The sequence below is a fragment of the Melanerpes formicivorus genome, unplaced genomic scaffold, assembly GCF_026170545.1.
Source record: "Melanerpes formicivorus ecotype bairdi unplaced genomic scaffold, bMelFor1.0.p_v2 SCAF_29, whole genome shotgun sequence".
NCBI lineage: Eukaryota > Metazoa > Chordata > Aves > Piciformes > Picidae > Melanerpes > Melanerpes formicivorus.
This window is the reverse complement of record NW_027142381.1, coordinates 5,160,378-5,185,098: the sequence shown is the minus strand read 5'-3', so window position 1 is coordinate 5,185,098 and position 24,721 is coordinate 5,160,378. Positions and strand designations below refer to the sequence as shown.

The following is a 24,721-nucleotide window of genomic DNA, read 5'->3' as shown; positions in this document are numbered from 1 at the left end:
GCGGCCAACGGCAGCGATACCGGGCGTTACCTCACACGCACACAAGCCTCACGACCCAGCCGAGCCACTTGTAACTCACCGAGAAGCCCTTTCAGCCCCGCTCGCGAGGTCTCGGCGGCCCAGTGGGCTCGGCGCCGCTGCCCGCCGCCATGTCCGGCCTGTGGGGACAAAGGGAGTCAGGCGCCACGTGCTCCCCACACACATCGCCCCCCCCGCCCGCCTCACCCGGGCCGTTCTCCCGCGCCCCCCCACTTCGCGCCTTCCAGTGGTCGGGCCTAGCCCGAGCGGCCCTGGGAACAGAGAGTCACGGAGGACACCGCCACTGCCGCTCGTGTGTGTGGGCTCTCACCTCAGCCTGCTAAATGATCAGGGCACCCCGCTCCACAAGCTGGGCCCCCGCCTCCCCACTGCCCGCCCCCCCCAGCACACACGTGGCCCCATAAGAGGCCTGCAGGCACCTACTCACCCGCTGCCAAGGACGCAGGCGGAAAGGGCGAGAACCGGCGCCGCAACCGCTTATAAAGGTTTGGGCTGTACCACCCCGCGGTGGGGCGGGGGGAGCGCTGCTTGTTCCGGCAAGGCGGGGGTGGGCCGAGACGTCCATTTCCTGTGGCGGGGGCCGGGTCTTGGGGCTTCCCTCCGCCTCGCCGGGACGCTCGATTTAAGTTCCTTTTACTCGGTTGAAAACAGGCACGTGGGTTCATTAGGTGTGGGCTAGGACGGGCTACACCTCGCAGCGGGGAACCCCCGTCTTGCCCCCTGGAAGGCAGAAGCAGCGCTCAGGCACCCCCAGGCCCTTCCCCGAGAGTCCTTCGCCATGAGTGCTCCAGCAACGCTGCATAGTCAGGGTGATTTCAGACCACCTTTATTTGGAACAGAACAGCCGTTTAAATAATAAAAGTTTCATTGCTTTCACATTACAACGTCACCTTCAACTGAAAATAAGGTTTTGTTTTCTTTTTCCCGATTAAAACACGTCATCTTGGGGGAAAAAAAAAGCTTTCAAGTCTTGCCATCAATGTCACAAATTCAAGGTCTGAGAACAGTTGGGTTGGACTTGATGATCTTCGAAGGTCCTTTCCAACCCCTAACATCCTGTGGTCCACGATGGTTTCTGTTGCACAAGGTAACAATCACCTGAAACACTGAACAAAATCTCTCCTTTTTGAGACCAGGAAAAAGCTTCCCAGAAGGATGAGCGTGGCCCTGTAACTTAAAATCAATTAAAAGGGAGAACCATTTTTCCCCTCTGAGGTATAGAACCTCCAGTAAAAGTCAAAGCCTCACTTCTTGCCATTTTCAAAGTTCGTTTTAGCAAAACACACAGGTTGCATCTCTCAGTGTCAGAACGTTAATTTCTGCAGCAATTCCTTGAAAGTGATCAAATCTGGAAGTTCAGTGAAAGATCAAGAGTGTCTCAGCTAAGAGCAAAACAGTTGACCACAAAGAGATGGGCACTTAAAATTCTCTATGCAACCTCCCTTTAAACCCCATTGATTTAACTCAACCATGTTGAGAAAAAACCACTCACTGAAGAACTCAGTGTTTATGTTTAATTATCAACCCCCAGCAGCTCCTGTTCAGGTAACTAAGGCAGCCCAAAGCACTAGCAAACACTTTTCAAGGCTTCTCTGTACATACTCAAGAAGCAAAACCAGGCAAACAGTGGCAAAAAGACAAAAATCTCTCTCTGCAGGTCCTTTCAGCAGTAACCTCCTGTTTTTCTTACAGGTAAGCTGCTCTGGTCTCATTAACACACACAACCCTCCCCATAACCATTAACATAACCAACCCAACTAACATGGAGACATTTACATGGAGACATTTGTAAGGCTTATTTATGACTATCTGGAAGACAGAACCAGTCTTAATGGCTCCTCTTCCTCAATGAAGGCCTTTGCCTACATCACTCTTGTTTCATACATCCATTGGTTCAGATCTTTTTATATCAGTTGTAAAGATTCTCTGCTCCCATTCTGCCCTTCATACCAATTAGTCTGTCCCTCACCAGGCTCAAGTTATGAGTATTTACATGGAGACACAGTGATTATCAGCAACACTAACAGCAGACCACAACCACTTGCTGAGCTTCACAACATGCAAGGGCTCACAACAGTGCAGAAGCCTGTCTTCAAAAGACCAGATGCATGACTGTCATCTACCATCTCCCTTCAGGGAAAGGAAAAGTCATCATGGATCCAAAGCAGTAATATAACACAAAGGTTTACTGGCAAAAAGACACTGGTTAAGTAAATTCTGTCAGGATCTTGAAAAATAGGTAGGGTATGAGTAGGATTCTACTGGACAGCTTTGGAAGGGATGAAAACACCAGTTGAAATGAGTTATTACAGTGATCAGACATTGCAGCCACTTACTCTCAAGAGTACCTTTATGAGACATATATATATTCAATAATTAAATATAAAATCAAGGATGAGTGCCACAAAATGAGGAAGTAATAAGGCTTGAAGCCCAGTCAGTCCTTAGATTACCCTTCTAGTCACTGTACCTTTCGTTTTACACGCTGCTATTCTTACACACAACAAAGCAGGAGGAAGAGTTCAATGCGTTTTCTTTGCTCTTGTGAAGTCTCAAACCTACTCCAACTCAGATCAAAAAAGAGGACAAAGAAGGGAGAATGTTTGTTAAAAAAAGCACAGAAAGAGGAGATATTCATAGATTATTTTTGACTGACAGGACCTTGGAAACAAACGGGGGGAGGGGGAACCACATCAACAAACAAACAGCGGGGGGGACCCCACGCAAACTTTCAGACTACTGAAGCGTAGCAGACAATGTGTTTTGCTACCTGTTCTGTCTGGCAGGATGTGATGTGCTGGCATTATTATTCCTTATTTAGAATCATTGGCAATCAAAATAAATGTCAGAGGCAACAAGGAAAAAAAACCACCCCAACCAACCCACCCTGCAGTCACACACTGATTGAAACCTTTTCCATACCCTAGGGAGGGGTATGCGAGTACAAAAGCTGAACGTAACAAGTCAACCATGTCCACAGCCACATGTACTACACACAGTAAGAACAGTCAAAAATATTGACATGAGACAGTGATCCTATAGTTTCCTTTTCTCTTTCAGTTTTATATATATAGTTAAAACAGCACATAGGAAAACACCACTATAGCTTTCACCGTGGCCAACGAGGAAGTTCCCACAAATATAAAAACATGGGTTTAAACAGTCAGATTTCTTCAAAACATAGTACAGAGGAAGTGAAAGAAATAGAATTTCTCATCATGTAGCCAAATTTTAAAAAAAAGAAAGAAAAGAAAAGAAATGAAACCCTTGGGAATTTACACAACACTCAAAACATCCAACTTTGCAGTCTTGAACATCTCGATCCTTACTACAGCAGAACGAAGTCTCACCAAAACAAATGAGCAGAATTCCTTGAGGACAGTGATGCTACTTGGGATACAAAGTGAAATTTCTCTGTGCTAAAAGGTTTAACTTGAGATTTACATTCAGTATTTTGGAGGAAGGAAACGTGACAGCTCCTTCATGCTTTATCCTTGCTGGCTGCCCACCCAGGAAGCATTATTGTTATTACTTCGAGAGGAAAAGAAAGGTGCTGGTAAGAGCCAGAAGGGCAAGGCAATGCTGTTGGTTATGAAATGCCCTGTTCTTTGGATGAAGTGTGTAAAATACTGTGTTAAAAGGCTCCATGTTAGAAATATCAAGAACAAAAAGGTCTTCTTAAAAATACAGAGCGCTTCTGCCTCTTCTTTTTAAGTTCAAAGCTTGGGGGAAAAGTGTTTTGCTAGAATAAACTACAAGTTTGCTGTAATAAACTTACATGACAATGCCCTACTGTAACACAGGGCCAACCACAGACTCCAGACAAAGGTGATTGCTTTAGGTTTCAAGTGGTAACACATCTCTGGTTTTGTATAAAAGGAGCAGAGACACTTCTGGAACCTTCACTGCAGAGTCTTTGCCAGTGTCCAACCTTCGGGCAAAGGAGATCTTGCCACACGCTGCAGAATCACATTCTTGAGGATCAGAGTGTCCGAAGGATCATGATTCAGTGTCTGAGCCAGAACTGCTTTCTCTGCTGATTTCAATCTGTAGGGATGGCAAGTGATCCAGCCGGCTCTTTTTTTGCCGTGACTGTTCTTTCTCCTTAATGAGCGCTCCCCAAACCCGCTGCAGCTCCGAATCCTCCTCCTCTGGAGACGCCGCCGAGTTCTCAGGCTTCTCTGAAGTCTTTTCTTGTGTCTTGGGAGCAGACCCCAATCGGGTCCATAAATTACCTAAGCAGATGAAAACAAAACATCTGATATCTGGATGAGGGGATTGAGTCCGTCACCAGTAAATCTGCAGATGACACCAAGCTGGGGGCAGGTGTTGATGGGTTAGAGGGTAGAAGCGCTCTCCAGAGGGACCTTGACAGGCAGTGTCCAACATGATGGCATTCAACAAATCCAAGTGCCAGGTGCTGCACTTTGGTCACAACAACCCTATGCAGTGCTACAGGCTGGGGACAGAGTGCCTGGAGAGCAGCCAGACAGAAAGGGACCTGGGGATACTGACTGACAGCCGGCTGAACATGAGCCAGCTGTGTGCCCAGGTGGCCAAGAATAGAATAGAACAAACCAGGTTGGAAAAGACCTTTGAAATCATTGAGTCCACCCTATCACCCAACACCATCTAATCAACTAAACCATGGCACCAAGCACCCCATCTGGTCTCTTCCTGAACACCTCCAGTGATGGTGACTCCAAGGCCAATGGCATCCTGGCCTGCATCAGGAATAGTGTGGCCAGCAGGAGCAGGGAAGTCATTGTGCCCCTGTACTCAGCACTGGTTACTACATGCTCTGAAGTCTTTTTTGGGAGGCTCAGTGCAGCCTTGTTCACTGTTTTCCGATTTGTAAAGAATGCTGCAGCCAGGTCTGAAGTGCCACTGCATTCATTACAGTTTAATGCCCTGTTTTCACCACAGTTTGGAATTGATCCTCTACTTTGAAGCATACCTCTATAAAAATACTGTTCATAGCAATACTAAGCTCACCCTGCCTACCTGTGCTACTGAACAAACACTTCATCTTCAATTTCACTCAACTGAACAAGATCTGCTGCTGAAATTTCTCTTACAGTCTAAGAAGTTGTCCAGGGAGGTGGTCGAGGCCCCGTCCCTGGAGGTGTTTAAGCCCAGGCTGGATGAGGCTCTGGCCAGGCTGATCTAGTGGGGGGTGTCCCTGTCCATGGCAGGGGGGTTGGAACTAGATGATCCTTGTGGTCCCTTCCAAGCCTGAATGATACTATGATACTACTATGGTAAAAATCAAAGGAATTGCAGCATTGTTACATTACCTCCCCCCAAACTAACCTGATTTCTTCTCTCTGGTATCAGAGTAGAGGCCTTTTACATCTTGTTTGGGGATTCCCAAGCGGCTGTGCACATCTGAGATGGGTTCTCGCCGAGGAGCAGAGGTACTGCTTGGAGGTTTACTTTCTGGTGAGTGGGGTCTTTTTCCCAGTCTTTGCCGCACATCTAGAGAGATTTTCAGTGGTTAAAGTGACAGAAATCATGTTGTATTCACTCTGGCCCTGCCAGATAATTTTCTGCTTGTTCACAATGTGTACTACTTGAAACTACAGGGATCTTCTCTTCTTTTCTGTAGCCTTTCCATTTCAGTCTCTCATAGTCCCCTGCTATGAGGACAGGCTGGGGGCATTGGAGTTGTTCAGCCTAGAGAAGACTCCAGGGAGACCTTACAGCTTGCATTACCTGAAGGGATCTTAGAGGAAGACTGGAGAGGGACTTCTCATAAGGGTGTCAAGCAACACAGCAAGTAGGAATGGTTTTAGGCATTAAGAATTCTAAATACATTGATATTTAACCCATGATGTGAGTCTTACATTCTGAAGCTTGTCTGGTTTAGGTAAATACACCCAGTCTTAAAGGTTCAAACAAAAACATAGAGGCAAAAGAAGTTACAGGATTTATGGGCAAACTTGTCAGGGCCCCAAAATGTGCAGAAGGGGTAAGACATTAACTTCTATATTACATTAATACCAAAGAATATATTTTCCTTATCAGTCAGATAATCCTCTGGATATTACATGTGCCAGAAATAGCTGAAATGAATACCTGAGTCAAAAAAAGCCAGACAATTAAGCCCAAAAATAAATCCTGCAGTTGGAAAACAGGTCCTTCCTGTAATACATGTTCCTTCACGTAAGGAGCTAGTGTTTCATGTTTCATTTTGTACAGGAGCTCCCTCCCATGTTAAAGTTTCTCAAAGTCATACAGGATCCATGCCTCGAGGAGTGAGCAAATGAAAAAGGACAAAGCAGGAGGAAGTAGAAACAGGCAAGCAGATTTGATAAAAATAAATGTCATTCAATCAAAAGGCACTGCATTTTCCCCAAAGCCATCCTCAGCTCAGCCCCTTAGTGAGGAAAAATTAACTGTATGGATGCAGGAACTGCTACTGAACGTTGCTCCCTCAGGTTAGTTAGCTGCAGTGGAGCGCTGATGTGAAACGAACGCAGCTCTGCACCACGGCAGGGTTTGTGTTTACCTGATTTTACAGTGCTGTTTGGCTGGCGTGGCCCAGTGTTATTCTGACGTTTTTCTTCTAACAGCAATCTCACATCTGCAACTTTCTCTGATGATCCTTTGCTGCCAATTCGATTTTTGATGTTACTGGTTGCTATGCTGTCTGCTCGCATGGAATTCCTGAAAGAGGCAGAAAGACAGTCCCTTAAATGACATCAACTCTGCTGTAGTTCTTAAGTCCTCCTGTATGCAAAACTACATCACAGAAAGCTGTCTACTGAGGAACAGAGGTAAAAAACATTCCTCAGAAGAGCACATGTGCCAGTCAGAATCCTAGGTTCAGCAATAACCATGTGAATCCATGGCAAGGCAGGCATCAAGTTTTTCTCCTTTAGGCTCAAAATTCAGAGCAGAAAAGCAACCTCAGAACTGTTAAAAGCCTGGGTAGTAAAATGAAGTATAATACACTACTGAAGGGACACATGCTGAGTTACTTAAATAATCTACATGACTTAGGTTAAGACACCCACAGTGAACATAAAGTCCTTGTTGTCATCAATGCTGTCATATTCTTTTTCTCTGAGCAAAAAGGAAGGTATAAAGGGCAAAGAGAAGGAGGAATTATTTCTCCCTGGGCTAGCTATGAAATGCAAGAAGTTAATTGAGTTTCCTCTGTGCTTTTCTATTGTATTGATTCCATCATTACCAATAAGCAGGCTTACAGACATCTGCAAAGGAAGCCATGTTTGGAACACAAGCCCTATGAGGAGAGGCTGAGAGAGCTGGGGTTGCTTAGCCTGGAGAAGAGGAGGCTCAGGGGAGACCTTCCTGCTCTCTACAACTACCTGAAGGGAGGTTGTAGACAGGCAGGGGCTGGTCTCTTCTCCCAGGCAACCTGTACCAGAGCAAGAGGACACAGTCTCAAGCTGCGCCAGGGGAGGTTCAGACTGTATGTTAGGAAGAAATTCTACACAGAGAGAGTGATTGCCCATTGGAATATGCTGCCTGGGGAGGTGGTGGAGTCACCATCATTGGAGTTGTTTAGGAGGAGACTTGATAGGGTGCCTGGTTGCATGGTTTAGTTGATTAGGTGGTGTTGGATGACAGGTTGGACGCGATGATCTTGAAGGTCTCTTCCAACCTGGTTTATTCTATTCTATCTTGAAAATGGTAACTGTAATTCAAAGCCTGCAATCAGTGTTTTCTGTATTTTGTATTTCTTTTTAAGATATCTAATACACAGTGACTTGAAGCATTAAAAAAGCAGCTTCAGCAGTTTGTCACAGAATTGTCTTTAAGCTTTTACAGCTCTGGCAGTCATTGCAATTCAGAATGACTTCTCACCGATGCTTTCAAAGATGAAGAAACCTTTACCTAATATTTTTCAGTTGTGATTCCACCTCATCTGCATACATTGTCATTTTCATGCTCTTTTTGGGAGAGGGTGTTGATATCATTTTCAATTCCAGATCATAGTCCATCTCATCAGAGTCAGAGGCGCTGGCACTCGATCGCCTTGCCGCGCTGCGGTCTCGGGACTGTTTGAAAGCTTGCAGTTCATCACGGTACTCTACCACAACTCTGTCATCTTCATCCATATCCTGATCTTCTTCCTCCTCCTCTTCTTCCTCAATAGGCTCCTCAGGAACATTTATTAAGCCTGTAGCAAAACAAACTGAATCTGATAAACTGAAGCTTAAGGTACCTTAAAAGCAAGGCCAAAAGAAGTTAGAAGTCGCTGTGATTCATGACCTGCTACAAATGAGTCTTTGGAGTTCAGAGGCTGAAGAGAGAGAATATTCTGCTGAGTGGAATCTAGAGTACAGAATAGCCTAGGAGGAAGAAAATTACCACAGCAGACAAAAAGTCCATGGTGTTCACTATCTCAGAAGCTTGCTCAAAGAGCTGGACTGAACATGCAAAGGGAGAACTTCTTGTACTAGGTGCAGTCCACACTGCCTGAACTAGGCCCAACAACTCCTATCATCTGGTGGGGCTGGCTCCGCCATAATCCATTCAAGTCTTGCAAGCAAGAGAACACACCTCTCATTAGCAGGAATTTAGCACATAAATTGATTTAAGCATAAATCAACTACTTCAAGTTAGTCAGGAGCAGTGAAGCTATCTTTTCAGAAAGCTTTACATTAGCAGTGTGCTAAATCTTTCATGAGAGCTGATATATCCATGGCTGAATTTAACAGGCTACTCACATGAAACTTGGACGCTCAAATTTGTCTCACGTCAAAGATTTTTACAGCAATTCCTTTTCTAATGCACACCCCCTCCTTTAGGAAGCACATTAAGATATCCAAGTCTAATTAACAGGATTTTCTAATCTTTGTTTTTCTCCATCTAGAGCTTGCTTTTTCATAGAACAGAAGAATTAAGACAGGAAGTGCGACAAACTGCCAAGGAGTTTAAAGAAGTTCTCTCTTCTTTTTGCCCTTGATGCTATTGCCCCCATGTCCTACATTTTTAAAAGGAAAAAGAACCCCAAACAAATCAACAGCAGTAGCTATTTTGGTACACCAGTGAACAGTGTGAAGCTTCTGCCTCAGCTGTGGCCTGTAAACTCTTAAAAAGTGATTAAGTTATAGGTGCCTTTTATTTAGAAGTACACTTATGCACACCACAGATGACATGAGCCCTTCTTTAAGGTCCTTTCTGACCCACCATTCCCCAGTTGTGCTCTTACACAGTCATCATATTGGCATCAGTTACCTGAATGACGATGCTTATAGGGAGGAGTCAAGCCAACATCATCCCCAATCAGAATCCTTTTCTTGATCACATCCCGATGGATTCGACGCGAGTGGTATCTTCGTTTCCTGAAAGACCACAAAAGGAATGACATCCCTGTCACAGAAAAGGCATCCTGAATCTGCCACATTCAGTCCTGGATTAAGCACATGGAATTCATAGAATGGTTTCGCTTGGAAGGAATCATAAAGATCATCCAGCTCCAGCTTCTCCACCACAAAAAATGGGCAGGGACACCTCCCACCACACCAGGGTGCTCAAGGCCTCATCCAACCTAGCCTTGAACACCTCCAGGGAGAGAGCATCTACAGCATCCCTGGGCAACCTGTTCCAGCACCCCACCAGCCTAACTCATCACTTTAATAGGAGATGTTAGGAGATAATAGGAGGTTGGACGTGGCACTTGGTGCCATGGTCTAGTCATGGGGTCTGTGTTGATAGGTTGGACTCGATGATCCTCGAGGTCTCTTCCAACCTTAGTTATACTGTGATACTGTGATGTATGTTTAATGTCAGAGATCTGCTCTGAATCATCCAAAATTTCAATGCTCAAAAAGTTCAAGAAACACCTGACCATTATTTTGCTGAGAAAATGCTCTCCTTGCAAGTTCAGGGTTGCATTGCCAAAGCATTATCTACACACAAGAAGCACCCACACAGACTGAACAGAAAGAAAACTCACAAATTGAAACATAGTTTCACAGTTTCATTCAGGGTTGGAAGGGACCACAAGGATCATCTAGTTCCAACCCCCCTGCCATGGGCAGGGACACCCCACACTAGATCAGGCTGCCCAGAGCCTCATCCAGCCTGGGCTTAAACACCTCCAGGCACGGGGCCTCAACCACCTCCCTGGACAACCCATTCCAGGGTTTCACCACTCTCATGGGGAAGAACTTCCTCCTCACATCTAGCCTGAATCTCCCCACCTCCAGCTTCATTCCATTCCCCCTAGTCCTATCACTACCTGAGATCCTGAGAAGTCCTTCCCCAGCCTTCCTATAGGCCCCCTTCAGATAGTGGAAGGCCACAATTAGGTCACCTGGGAGCCTTCTCTTCTGCAGACTGAACAGCCCCAACTCCTTCAGTCTGTCCTCATAGGAGAGGTGCTCCAGCCCTCTGATCATCCTTGTGGCCCTTCTCTGGACACCTTCCAGCACCTCCACATCCCTCTTGTAATAGAGGCTCCAGAACTGGAGGCAGTACTCCAGGTGGGGTCTCACCAGGGCTGAGTAGAGGGGGAGGATCACCTCCCTTGCCCTGCTGGCCAAACTTCTCCTGATGCAGCCCAGGATCTGATTGGCTTTGCGGGCTGCAAGTGCACATTGAGAGCTCCTGTTGAGCTTTTTGTCCCCCAGCACCCCCAAGTCTCTCTCCTCAGGGCTACTTTCCAGCCACTCACTGCCCAGCCTGTATTTGTGCCTTGTCCAATTACCTGCAATGTTCCAAATCCTCTATCCAACACTCACCACGAATTGCTAAGGATCCCCTTCATGCCTCCATAATTCGGATTCCCATATTTCATGTAATACTGACTCCGCCTTGCGGCTCCCAGCTCCTTCTTGTCATCTGTTAAAACACAAATTAATGGAGTATTTCCTTCTTGGAGTATAAAGATACAGAAGGTAAGGCTGAACAGATCTTACAGACCAGCATGACTTCCATCTCCTTCACAAGTGATACAGTTTTGCTGACACCTCTGAAATTTCTCTTCCCCAGCCCCCCCCCCCCCGCCCAGTTTTATTTGTGTCTGGAAACTTAATTCTAGGGAGACTGAGTTTCTACATTATCAGCTGAACAGAGCATTGCATACTGCTCTAAACTGCTGGAGGCCATACTTACCTCATTCATGACCTTTGTTTTCCTTCTGGATGTGTCACTTTCCATATGGCCCAGAAAATACATGGATTTTCAGTTTCCTCACAAATACCATTTCATGTCTCAACCTCATTTAGCAATAAGCTTTGGTAATACCTCAGCAGCATCTCAAATGGCTTTTGTGTTTATAAAAAGAGAGCAAAATTTACCTCTGTGGAGACAGGTATCATAAAAACCTATTCTGTGGTATTGGGAATAATTTTTCTGCAACTTGAACTGCATTGAATTCACACATGAAAGGAGGATTTATGGCAAAGTCTTAATACCTAATGTTTAGCAAAAACCATTAGCCTTTCAAATAAAAATTAGGTACTTCCAAGTTATTGGGGGCTTCCAAACAAACAAAACTACAAGTGATTAATTCATTGTGCTTCTTAAGCTGTTCATTTACCTTTAGTAGCAAACCTCATGAATAGCTTGTTTCCTTTAGCCAGCTTATTGGCAGGGCGAAGATCATTACGCAGGAGGGAATCCTCTTCCACCTGGGAGAGGGCATCCAACTTTGGAGGGGGGGGGCAAAAAAGGTATTTTGTACAGAGAAGCAATCAACTGATTATTAAGAGAATTACTTTTTAAACTATTGTGAATTTTTAAAGTAATTTCCCCCCAAAAGATTTAAAACTCTCCCTCCTCCTCCTTCGTAAGAATTAACTCTGATCATTAAACCCACTCGTTTTCAAGGGATTGAAGTGCAGAAACCCAGCACAAGCTGGACACTGAAAAACAGCTACTATGATCTACTATGATCAGGTGACCCGCCTGCTGGGTGTGGGGAGGCCTGTGGATGTGGTCAGGGCTGGGGATGTAGTCTACCAGGACCTCAGCAAGACCTTTGACACCGTCCCCCATAGCAAACTCCTGGCCAAGCTGTCAGCCCCTGGCTTGGACGGAAGCACACTGCGATAGGTTAGGAACTGGCTGGAGGGCCAAGCCCAGAGAGTGGTGGTGAATGGTGCCACATCCAGCTGGCAGCCAGTCACTAGTGGTGTGCCCCAAGGATCAGTACTGGGCCCTGTGCTCTTTAACATCTTTATTGATGATCTGGATGAGGGCATTGAGTTCATCATCAGTAAATTTGCTGATGACACCAAGCTGGGGGCAGGAGTTGATCTGCTGGAGGGTAGAGAGGCTCTGCAGAGGGACCTCGACAGGCTGGACAGATGGGCAGAGTCCAACGGCATGAGATTGAACACATCCAAGTGCCGGGTTCTGCACATTGGCCACAACAACCCCATGCAGTGCTACAGGCTAGGGTCAGAGTGGCTGAGAGCAGCCAGGTGGAGAGGGACCTGGGGGTACTGGTCAATGGTGGGTTGAACATGAGCCTGCAGTGTGCCCAGGCAGCCAAGAGGGCCAATGGCATCCTGGCCTGCATCAGAACAGTGTGGCCAGCAGGAGCAGGGAGGTCATTCTGCCCCTGTACACTGCACTAGTTAGGCCACACCTTGAGTCCTGTGTCCAGTTCTGGGCTCCTCAGTTTAGGAAGGAGGTTGACTTGCTGGAATGAGTCCAGAGAAGAGCAACAAAGTTGGTGAGGGGTTTGGAACACAGCCCTGTGAGGAGAGGCTGAGGAAGCTGGGATTGCTTAGCCTGGAGAAGAGGAGACTCAGGGGTGACCTTATTACTCTCTACAACTACCTTAAGGGAGGTTGTTGACAGGCAGATGTTGGTCTCTTCTCCCAGGCAACCAGCACCAGAACAAGAGGACACAGTCTCAGGCTGCACCAGGGGAGGTTTAGGTTGGATGTTAGGAAGAAGTTCTATACAAAGAGAGTGACTGCCCATTGGAATGGGCTGCCTGGGGAGGTGGTGGAGTCGCCATCATTGGAGGTGTTCAGGAGGAGACTTGATGGGGTGCTTGGTGCCATGGGTTAGTTGTTTAGGTGGGTTGGATTGGTTGATGGGTTGGACACAATGATCTTGAAGGTCTCTTCCAACCTGGTTTAGTCTATGTAATTCTATTCTATGATTTTTTTTGCTTGTTTCATACCTAAATGGTTTTACTAAGAGGTTCTTGTGCCCTCACACAATGACTAAAAAGCTTGGGGTTTTTTTGGGAAGCTAAAATTCAGGCTTCCATGATGGCCTAGTGTTCACTGAGCCACCCCTAAAAAAAATTACTAATCACACCTATTATATATTCAGCCAGGGAAGATTAAATTACTGACAAAACAGCAGTGTGTGCTGATTCCCACACATCTATGGGCACCCTAAATCCCATTTGTCTCTTTAAGCACTGCCTTGGCTGCTGAAAGGCCACTGCCTTCCATTATTGTTCTGTCATTGCCTCCTCTCAGCAGAAAAGAGCAGCCAGTCTGGCTCTTGCGTGCTGCATACCCCAGCACTCTTCAAATTCTACTCTCACAAAACACTCTTACACAGATATTCTCACACCTACAGCATATCTGCACTGCCTGCCCTCTCCCCACCTAGTTTATTTGACAACTAAGTTGTGAATGGCAAATATAAATGGTTAAAACTCCAATGTTATGAAGACTTCACACCAGTCAGAGCAAAACTCCCATTACCAGTGTTTTCTCTTTCCCTCTGTACTGACCTCGACATCACTTGGATTGTCATCCTCAACCTCGCCTTCTTCTGTCTCATCATCAGAACTTTCCTCCTGTTTCTCTAAGGAGGAAAATAATTGGGAAAAGAAGCAAAATAAGCCTCATTTTAGTGTGTCAGTCACATTTATTATGACCTGAAATAATTATTCTCTGAAATCAAGCTGAAGGTGTTAAGCCTTTCTTCTGTGCAGCCTAGAGAGTAATCAAACCAGTAAATGTCTAAGGAAGCCTGAAGCGTGCAGGGGCTCAGAGCAATGTCAACAGACATCCTCTGTGCAGCACACAGGGACTATGAATTCTTTGAAAGCAAATGGAATTGCACTGCATTTCAGGGTATGGCAGAGCTCAGCAAGGCCAAGACTGTAGAAGGCATATAAAAGCCTATCTCCTCCAGCCTCCCTTTAAAATGCTGCAAGTACCTACAAGTATCCACTACTAACAAGGTGAACCAGGTCATTATCCAACAGCTTAGAAGTTTCTGAGGGAGAGCAGGAGGAAAAAAACCAAACACCTTAGTGACTTAATTTCCAAGTGAACTAACAGAAGAGTGCATGCTTCCAGAACTACTCAAATCATGGGATGCAGAGATTTTTGCAGGTTGTTTTTAGCTCAAAGAAATTCATTCTGATTTCTTTTCAGTCTTCAGGGGCAGAAAAAAAAAGGCAGTGAACACAGACAGCTATTAACTTACACCAGTAACATTGGCAAAGATCTCAAAGTACTCATAGACATCAAGACTGAAAAAAACCACATCTTTATCTTAACCACATCCAAAAACAGACTTGAAAACTTAAGAGAGAGAGCAGTAGCTGTTTGAGTGATCCAAAAACACACCCAAGTTCAAACAAGAGAGTAAAGCAGAATTAACCAAACTGAAACCAGAGAGAGAATTTAGGTGAGCCAAATTCAAACCTAAATAATTAAGTTCCATCAGGGACAGCACTCAAGTACTCATTTCTCCCTCCTCCCCCCAAAGAAAACAACTTCTCACAGTGAAGACCAGTCTCTTGCTTCCCTCAATGCCTAGAGAGTCCTCAGCTTCCTATCTGAAAAAGGAATGCAACTAAGCCAGATCACTCCAATGTATCTGTACAAATCTCACACCCTAGGATGTAATTGAACAGCAGTATGGCCTCCCCTGAGCCTCCTCTTCTCCAGGCTGAACAATCCCAGCTCCCTCAGCCTCTCCTCACAGGGCTTGTGCTTGAGGCCTCTCCCCAGCCTTGTTGCCCTCCTCTGGACACGTTCAAGAGTCTGAGCCATGGTGAGCTGCACACTGTGCCTCTCACCCTAGTCACACAAAGGCTCTGAGCAGAGCTCATAGGTCCATCCCATGCCATCTTGTTTAGCGCCCTTCAGAGCAAGGAGCCTGAGGATTTGAGTGCAAGCAGTACCAAATACATACTTGGGTGACAGGCTGGACTTGATGCTCTTTGAGGTCTTTTCCAACCTTATTGATTCTATGTTCTATGAACAGTTTATACTTTATCTAATATCCCACTTTTCCTGATAAGCAGGAGCAATTCAGATGACAGTTTTTGAGACGTGGTGTAACGATGATGTAACATCTAATGTGTACCCATCAAGGTTAAATACATTCATTTATGCTCCAGTTAAACAAGACAGCCACTCATCTCCAACAACTTCAGAACAAGTCTTACTTGAAGCTTTATCAACAATATGCCCCCAAATTAAAGTCACATGGATGGTTGAGGAGCCACACTGTATTGTGGAGAAAAGCAACAGGAAGAAAAGGGGATGAGTCAGAGGATTCCACAAGTTTGACAAAGCTCTAAGCCTCAAACTTCCTTAGCAGGGCTTTTGATAGCACTGCAAGAATCTTACAGAGAGACTGGTTATTGGCATTTTGACTCATGTCAAAATGTAATGGAAGAGTTAGCAAATGCAACCTCTCCCTTTGCTCTGTACCATGTAGCACAGTATGTTGAAGCACAGCAACTGATCACAGCAGCCTAACAGCAAAACAGTCTTAAGTTAGGTAACAAAAACCTCACTTCTCTCCCATAAAAGAAAGATAAATTTCCAATTAAGGCCTTCAAGTACCAGATTTACCACAGCATTAAGATGTACTTTTGCTGCTTTGCTCTGTCCTAACTGAAATTTCAGTGTACAGTGTAATGGTGAAATTCCAAGATGCTACAGAGCGGTGAGGTGACATCAGAGCGAAACCACACACTTAGAGGGTAGTGGCCTACCAAGAAAGGAATCCACTGTGGCATTTCAAACCCAGGACATTTTCTTACACCTGCTTTTTCCACATCCACCCTTTTATTGGCTGTGTGTACACATCACCCAGCCTTACTTCTGTGCACCACGTACCATTACCAATGTCATATCTGAATGTGACCTTGGCTCTAGCGTGTTCAGGATCGACTGAGTTACTGCTTTTGGTCTAGCTCCAACCCACCTTTTAAGAAGCAGCTTCTTCAAAAGGTTTCCAAGATGAAAGCCTTTTTTTATAGTGGCAGAATACATTTACCTGAAACTATATGATAGAAGCTCCTTCAGTAATTTAGATTATGCAGAACCCCAGCACAAGTTTAAAGCTTCATTGATTTAACTAGATGATGTCTAGATATACAAAGCTCAGCCTACCTTTCTTAGTTTTTTCAGCTGCCTTCTCTTCATTGTTTTCTCTGCTTTTTGTTTTCTCCTGATCAGGCAAGGAACTCATATTTATTAGAGCCCGTGTTGCTGTTACTTCATCAAGCCAGACCACATTACCTATGACATATATAAACACACACCAAAACAAAATGCAGTTTGTAGAATCAAGCAGTCACAGGCACTGCCACACTGGAAGGAAATCACTAACCAAAGCTCAGAAACACTCTCAGATGGTGACATGACCCAAAAAACAAACAAACCCCAAAAAGCAGTCAGAAGATGTACTTCTTGCAGGGAAAGTCACAGTCTGGCCTGCATTGGGAATAGTGTGGCCAGCAGGAGCAGGGAAGTCATTGTGCCCTCTGCTCTGCTTTGGTTAGGCCTCACCTTGAGTACTGTGTCCAGTTCTGGGCCCCTCAGTTTAAGAAGGACATTGAGACACTTGAAGGTGTCCAGAGAAGGGCAACGAGGCTGGGGAGAGGCCTTGAACACAAGCCCTATGAGGAGAGGCTGAGGGAGCTGGGATTGTTTAGCCTGGAGAAGAGGAGGCTCAGAGGAGACCTCATTGCCCTCTACAACTACCTGAGGGGTGGTTGTGGCCGGGAAGGGGTTGGTCTCTTTTCCCAGGCAACCAGCATCAGAACAAGGGGACACAGTCTCAAGCTGTGCCAGGGGAGGTTTAGACTCGAGGTGAGGAGGAAGTTCTTCACCGAGCGAGTCGTTCATCATTGGGATGTGCTGCCCAGGGAGGTGGTGGAGTCACCATCCCTGGAGGCGTTCAAGAGGAGATTGGACTTGGCACTTGGTGCCATGGTCTAGTCATGGGGTCTGTGTTGATAGGTTGGACTCGATGATCCTCAAGGTCCTTTCCAACCTTAGTTATACTGTGAGACTGTGATAACACACTTGGTAAGCTGGAGGACACAAAACTTTCAGCACATGACAAAAAACTACACAAAACAACTGATCAGAAGCACAACCACTGAAATGCACAATTGTTTGTATGAGAGGCTGCTTCCTGAGTACAGCAAATCTGGGTACTGAAGCAGGGTCAGTGTATTTCGTAACTGTGTTACCACACCAATGTGATTAAGGGGGTGCACAGGGGAGAAGAAAAGCCTTGATTATGTTTCCCTTTGGCAATTTAACAGAACCTTGGACTCTACTGTGGAATTCTGTTAATCTTTTCCAAAAAGCAGGAAGATAGGGGAAAGCAGGAGACTGCTCAAGCACTCTGCACAGATGATGGTGTACACTGGTTACCAATATGATTCAGTATATGCCTCATATAGGCCCTAAGTGTCAGCAGATGGTATTAAAATGGAACTTATTAGGCCAGCAAAAGCATTTCACAGGTGTTGAAATTGAAAAGAGCTGAAACTGCTTAGAAAGAGGTTTTGAACAAAAGCTTTCTGCCCCGATGCATTCGGTGCAAATGCAGCAGCAAACATCAGTCACTGCTCTGCTGTTATGCAAAGCATGTTCAGGCACCAAGAAAGCTGCACAGTGTTCCAAAATAAAATTGATCTTCCCTTAGAATTACTCAAGACAAGATTTACAAGGTGAAGAACACTCAGAAGAACTTTAGCTACTGGCTAATAACTTTCCATTTCTGTGTATCTGCCTGTTCTTCACAGCTCCCAGTTTGCAAAGCCTTTATCAGTTTATATTCATCAGTCTGAAGCACACAACTCTGCCTGAATTCACCCTTGCACTAAGGCACCCTGAGATCTAATTCATTCAAATGTTTGGCATGGTGCAACAGAAATCTGTGCTGATACAGCATGGAAATGTAAAACCATGTGCTGTAGCTATAAGTGGGTAAAATATCATTTGTGGCTCTGAACCCTACGTTTCTGCACTGCAAGTTCCCTCTGGTTCCACACTAAATTTACTCATGTGACATTTAAGAGCTAAAAAAAAAGGGAAAATTGAACAGAAAAAAGGACAATCAGACAATCTTAGAAATGCAGCCTCAGATCCAGAGCTAAGCTGTGTACTTAGCTAGCTTAATGCATCACCACAGGTTCACTTAGGAGCTCCCTACCCCAGCTGTCCCCCCAGGGCCCACTGCATTTCACATTTTCAGTCAGTTTGTGGCTGTTACACACAGTGACTTCAAGGTTACCAATGTTTTTGCAGCACACCATGTCTTTTGTCTTGCTTTGGAATGTAATTCCTTCAGGGTTACTTCAGGGAACCACACTACTAATTCTCAGGTCTTAGCCCTGCTTGGCAATAAATCTGTTGTCAGCAATCCCAAACCAAACAGAAAACCTGCACTGGCCTCCACTTCTTGTGCTATGGTTTTGGTCAGAGAGTTTCTAGCCACATGACAATCTGAGAGCCTTCCAATTCATGATCCAGCACTCCACTGCAGCAAACAGCTCTTGCACAGTCTTTAGTAACACTGAAGAAGCCATGACTGTCAACAACCTTCTATCTCTCTGGCAATCTCACTGCCTGCTTACTCCCTAAAACAAGCCTGGCAATGGGAATTTGCATTCCTTTTCCAATCTATGTAAATCACACTCAGCTGCTACCTTCTTCCACCCACTAATTCCTCTTTGAGAATGCACTAAACAAATATGGCAGCAAATCTGCTCCTTCACAGCACAAACCTATACCAGCCTGCAAGTTATTCTATACTCTTTCCATTAGGAAACACTCAACCAGACAGTGGGTTTGATTTTCACCATATGCTATTAACTCTTTCCTTCTAAATCTCTTTTGAGAAAGGATAATGACAGGGAAACTGAGACAGACAGTGACTTTGAAAGCCACTAGGACATCTGAAGTATGGATATGATGGATAATACAAAGAAGGATTCCAGACAAAAGACTCCATGTACTTACATGATGTATCATCCAACCACTCAATATGAGCAGGAGGATACTCTTTGAAATAGGCAAAGATGTCCTGTGTACTCATCTCATCCACCCCACAAATGTAAATTGTGTCCAGTCTCACTTTAGGAATTGCTGTAAAGAGGAAGAGATAAAAATCTGCTGCTTATTTCTACAGAGCAAGCTTTTACATTAGTAACACATGGGTTTACACACCAAACATTGGAAGTAATCTAAAGGGAAGCTAATGAGTGCAATGTATGACATGCACCATCATAAAATGCCAGACCTTGATTATTCTACACTGTAAAAATGTTAAGAATTGAGAATTAAACCCAAGTGGTATTACAAGCACTGGTTGATGCAGGTACTGTATAGCACTCAAAATGCCTTAAAGACATCTTTTTTTCACATGCTGCCAAAGTACTGCCTGGCTACTGCTTTAGCACCAAAGAGCCAGAACACTGATGAACTCTGTAAGCAGGACATGTGCACAAAGCACTTGCACTTGCATCAGCTGATGGAGAGCTGTTAGAGGTGCTGGCTTAGTGGGTCTTAGCTACCAGTTGGGAAAGCAGGCCTTAAAAACTGGATGCCAAAAGCCCTGATCTGTCATGCCCACATTTCCCTGCTGGCCTGCTTACAATCCACAGCAGGACCAGCCTGCCACCTAAAAAGCACATGTGCCATCAGGCCAGCTTCACTGTGTGTACAGCACAGAATCTTATCTCGCTGTGGACAGGACATGGAGTCCTCCACTTGTACACAAACAGTGCTCAAGGTCTCCTCAAAGAACTGAAAGATTCTTAAAGCAGCACTGATGGAGAAGATGAACCTTGAACATGCAGCACAAGGTGCTGATGCCAAACTGTCCATGAGGTACATAAAGTGCTGGTAAAATGAGAAGTGACCTGGTAACTGTCAAGCAGTTTAAAAATTAATGACATTAATATAAAAAAGGGGGGGGGGGAGGGAAACACCAACCCTAAGTGATTTAATTTGGCAGTAATCTGGGAAAACCTCTGGGGATACAGGAAAATTAAAGGATAAATCAAGTGAAGGAGCTGGGAGTAAGTAAACAAAGGGAATCCTTTCTTCTGGCTGTTGGATAAGCTGGTACCTACCTTTCTTCATCATGTCCCGGTCCAGTGCCACATTCCTTTGGGCAAGATTGACTTCAGCCCGAAAATGAAAGCGTTTTGCTCTTTGCTCCTTCTTCTCTATGGCTTCCTGCAAAAGGCAAAACAATGCAGCCACACCAGCAGCATTCCCAGCCAGCTGCACTGAAGGACCACGCATTTAACATCAAATCTACCAGACAGAAACCATCCACATTAATTAAAGGCTATTCATTCTGAAGGGCTCTGTAAGCTTCACTTCTAAGTCACTGTTACACTTCTGTGTTACAGAATGGTTTTGATCTAGGCACAGCAACATAATGGAAGTCAGGGTGCATGGAAAACAAGGGATCTCAGACAATGCTCAGGCTCCATGATGGAACAGTAACATTATCTCTTTTCCTTCCTAACAAGTGTGCAGAGGCTGTGCTCAAACAAAAGCTCTCCTGAAGCAAGCACTCCCACCACATGGAAAGTCCATCTTCTCAGCTTACAGAGATGTTTTTTCCCCTCTGTTTTCAAAAGATGTACAAAAACATAAACTTGTCTGAGCATGAATTCAACACCACTGGCTGGCCTGCTAGGCCTTATTTAGGCCAGCAATTCAAGCTGCTTTTCAGTAGCTCAGGAGCAACAGCTTATGTGGATCTTATGCAACTTCTGAAATTGACTGAGCAGCTCCTTATTTTACAGAATTTATTAGGAGGCATTACAGAGTTTTGGCTCTGAAGTCCAAATTTGGGAGAAAAACAGCAATTAAGCAAAAACCACCACAAATGATACCCAAAGAAACATGCCATTTTTTGCTAGCTTTAAGATTGCCAAATCATCTTTGGTCACATTTCTTACAAGTGTTTCAGAGTGGATCATTAAAGAACATTAAAAAGGTGACAGCTTTCCCCTGGCTAGGGGAACTTCAAGTTCTTTTTTGAATTGCAAAACACAGAAGCTAGATATTGAGGCCAAAAAGCTGATTTTTTTCAGTCTTGATCCAGATCTCTTTTTGGACTCCTTGATAAGCACAATCTTCTGAGCCCCACTAAGGCAAAATAGGAACAGGTGATGTGTCAGCACCCTGTTGTGGTGGGGATTCACAGCTGTCAGAACATGTAAAATGATGTCAGTCCCACGAAGTGCATGACTAAATGTTTCTTCTCCACTACCAGGGGGCAACTGTACAATATAAAACCACAACCAACTTGATATTAAAGGTACAGAGATGAGCTGTAGGATCAGGTTTCTGAAGTTCCACAGAATGAGGCAACTTTAAGTTATTTAAATGCAACAGCTGTTCCCAGCCTTCAAACTATGCCTTAAATAATTGAACAATAAGATGCCCTTTGAAGATACCAGGCAATGAAAGTAGATTTTCCTGCCAAGCATTTCTTCTGTCACTCACCTAAGAGGAAAACCTGCAGCTGTCTTGTTTTCCAACATGGGTTGGCACTAAGGGAACTTCCATGGAAACACTTTCAAGGTTTGGGCACACAGAGTTTTGTATCTTAGAAATGCTAATTCTCACAGCTTTTACAAGAGATATCAGGTCCTGGTGCAGGCCACAACCAATAAAAGGAGAATTCCCTAGCTGCTGAAAAATGCCAGCTCCCTCAGCATGAGGCTGAGCTTGTGTGCCTGTTGGGGAAGAAATAAATGAAATGGTTCCCTCCTTTCCATTAGCAATAACAAGAATATGTTGATAGAACCATCACACAGCAATTACCTTGGAGGTCACATCTATTCCAGTAATGAAACTTCCAGCTTTGTTCTCATATCTCCTACTAGTGTCCTGAAACAAAGCAAAAGAGTGATGAAATCTCAGTGGACACTGAAAACACACTTGGTATGCTGACAAAACAAAATATGGATACTTCTACAAGAAATACATCCTCTTTTCCTTCATCCTTACCCCAAGCTACACCCCTAGACAGACAGGCAGACAAGCAATACCTTTTGGTGATGTGAAGATAAAAGCACATGAACTGAACCAAACTTCCTTTACTCCAAGGACTTTTTCCTCTGGCAAAATTCAGTTTCTGTGTCTGCTGCAAAGGTTTGTACTTAAGCCTCAGCAATACAGGGGGAGTCAAACACCTTTCCTAACTAAAATGCTCACAATTTTGGTTTGGGCCTTAATTTCTTTGTAAAACAGGAACAGATTTAATTGCAATACCTGGCTCCTTAAGCATCAGTCTACAACTTTTAGTCTCAAAAGTCAGAGCAATAAGCCACATCCACCAATAAATGAGCAACTTTAACCTCTATGCCTGAAATATTATTTCAAGTAACAACACACCAAACACCAGCAAGATAAAGCATTACTGTTTCAGTGCAACCCTACTGATAAAAAGGCCAAAATGGAGAATTACATGGGAGGAGGGGGAGGGAAATTACAAGTTTCCTTTCCATCACTCAGGACTGCTGAATCCACAGATGCTGGACCAACGACCCAGTTCTGTCCCTTTCATGATTTGCATATGCAAAAATGCCTCCTGTTCATTCTGGCACCCTTAAAACTATCACCTGGCGAAAGTTTGGGGCTGGAAGTGCATTATCATGCTTTTCTCTAGGGATAAACATACTCTTTACCTCTGTGCTGCAAGAATTATTTTGGGTAAAGGACTTGTTCTACAAAATAGGCCACTCTCAGTTTAGAAATACCTAAAGTACACACAAACAAACTCCTTTTCTTAGTAACAGCGTCAAAGTTTCTCTAGGGCTGCCAAAATGTTCAGAGCTATTAAAAAGAGAAAGAAAGGCAGAAAGAAAGAATGAAAGAAAGACAAAACAAGCATTATTTTTAAAGCCAAAAGCCACCCACAGCCTAAGGTTGACTCATGGAGCACAGGGAAGCACAGCAGGCTGCTGCCTCTTAGGCCACATACTTGGTGGAAGCTCAAGCACGTTGGTAAATCAGCTAATTAAAGATTAGTCCCTAGCGTAATTCCCACACAAGTTTTGAAAGCAGGAGACTACTTATGAGTTTAGAAGAACTCTGGCCCATTTTTAGGTATTGAAGCCAACCCCCCTAGAGTTTGTACAGGGAGCAAGAATGAAAAGGGGGAGGGGGAATTGACAGGAATGCCTCAACAGCCCACCAGAGCCCACATTCCCACTGCTTCCAAGTCAGTTCTTGCACAGCCACCCCTCCGCTCCCCACTCCTGGTGTTCCCTACGCTCCTCGCATCGAGCACTCCCCGCACGCCTCCCTATCCACAGCCTTCCTCTGCGCTCTTTTCCACTACCCTGTCGCCTCCTTTACTCTCTTCGCTCCCTAACAGACCCTGGCCGCTTCCTCTTGCAGTTCGCCCCCCAACTTCGCTCCGACACCTCCAAGTCCCTTCCTGGCCCCCCTCCTCGCCACCTCCGCGCTATCCTTTTCCCTCATGCGCTTCCCGCCCCGCGTCGCCCCTTTCCCACCAGGGCACCTCCACTTGCTCCTACAGCCCCCCGCAAATGCTCCACCCCGTCACTCTCAACCCCCTCTACGTTCTCTGCCCCCCCCCCCCCCCCCCCCCAGAAGCTGGCCGCTCTTTCGTCCCTCCCTGCCCGTGACCCCACCGCATGCCCCTCACCGGAATGAGCTCCCGGAGCGAGCGCCTCACAGGAATGGTCCCCAGCTCGCCCTCTTCCACTTCCATAGGCTCAGGCTCCGAGGCGCGAGGCTCCGCCGCCGTCGCCTCAGCCTTCACTGAGATCCGCAGGCCCCGCACGGCCGCCATGGCTCCGCCAGGCCCGCCCTCCGCCCGGCCAGCGAGACGGCACCGCCGCAGCGCAGAGCGTCGCCGCCCAGAACCACCAGCGAGACGCGGCGGAGGATAGAGCGCCACCCGAAGCGGGAGCCGGCTGGGGGTGAAGCCGCCTAGACGCACGTCACGGCCATAGAGACGCGGGGGAGAGCGCGACGCCGCCGGTCCTGCGGCGCTACGGACAGCGAGGAGCTGCGCCGCCATTTTCCCCAGGCGCCCCCGGCCCCGCGTCACCCGGGAGGAGCACACGGCGTGCGCAGAGACACAGAGACAGATGGAGGGAGGCGGAGAGGGAGGGAGGCGGTTGTAAGATCCAGACCTCGTTACGGCAAGCTCTGCGTCCTACCATGATTGTCATGGCAGTGATCCGAACTCTTAATGTTCATTTTTCCTCTCCCTCCACGCAGAGGAACGTGCCTCTGGATTTGTACATCTCTGAGAAAATAAAGGTAATTTTCAGCGTGAGGCTCTCTGCAGTGAGCCTGTGTCCTGTCCTCCTTGGGCTCAGTTATTCTCAAGAACTGTTTTTCCCCTCGTCCTGAACAAACTGCACTGGGTTGAGCTGCAGGAGCCCAATTCTGCACCCCCACTAATTACGCTCATTAGCTTTGATCCCCTCGCACACAACGGACTAGGACCGAGTTCT

At 45.7% G+C, this 24,721-nt stretch overlaps 1 protein-coding gene across 2 annotated transcripts; it reads right to left on the bottom strand.

Annotated features, from left to right (window-relative positions):
* Window positions 1-848: 848 nt before the first annotated feature.
* On the bottom strand, window positions 849-24,070 carry NCBP3 (nuclear cap binding subunit 3). Of its 2 annotated transcripts, none has more exons than XM_068154641.1 (13): window positions 23,902-24,070; window positions 22,050-22,115; window positions 20,336-20,441; window positions 19,221-19,346; window positions 16,353-16,481; window positions 13,724-13,797; window positions 11,558-11,666; window positions 10,758-10,857; window positions 9,250-9,356; window positions 7,903-8,188; window positions 6,551-6,708; window positions 5,353-5,517; window positions 849-4,274 (listed from the first exon to the last, which is right to left on the bottom strand). In XM_068154641.1, the coding sequence occupies exons 1-13, from the start codon at window positions 24,046-24,048 to the stop codon at window positions 4,039-4,041; spliced, it is 1,809 nt and encodes a 602-aa protein (XP_068010742.1). In that variant the 5' UTR covers window positions 24,049-24,070; the 3' UTR covers window positions 849-4,038. The 2 variants fall into 2 exon arrangements, with proteins under 2 accessions (XP_068010742.1, XP_068010743.1); XM_068154642.1 differs by lacking the exon at window positions 23,902-24,070 and adding an exon at window positions 21,729-21,961 and having other exon boundaries at window positions 22,050-22,099.
* Window positions 24,071-24,721: the final 651 nt, after the last annotated feature.

Bases quoted from the DNA above. Each gene is read 5' to 3' on its own strand.
- NCBP3 (XM_068154641.1), bottom strand. From the start codon at position 24,048: ATGGCGGCCGTGCGGGGCCTGCGGATCTCAGTGAAGGCTGAGGCGACG. The intron at 22,116-23,901 runs GTGAGGGGCATG...GCTTTGTTTCAG, and splicing joins CGCTCCGGGAGCTCATTCCG to GACACTAGTAGGAGATATGA. The intron at 5,518-6,550 runs GTAAACACAAAC...AAATCTCTCTAG, and splicing joins AAACAGCACTGTAAAATCAG to ATGTGCGGCAAAGACTGGGA.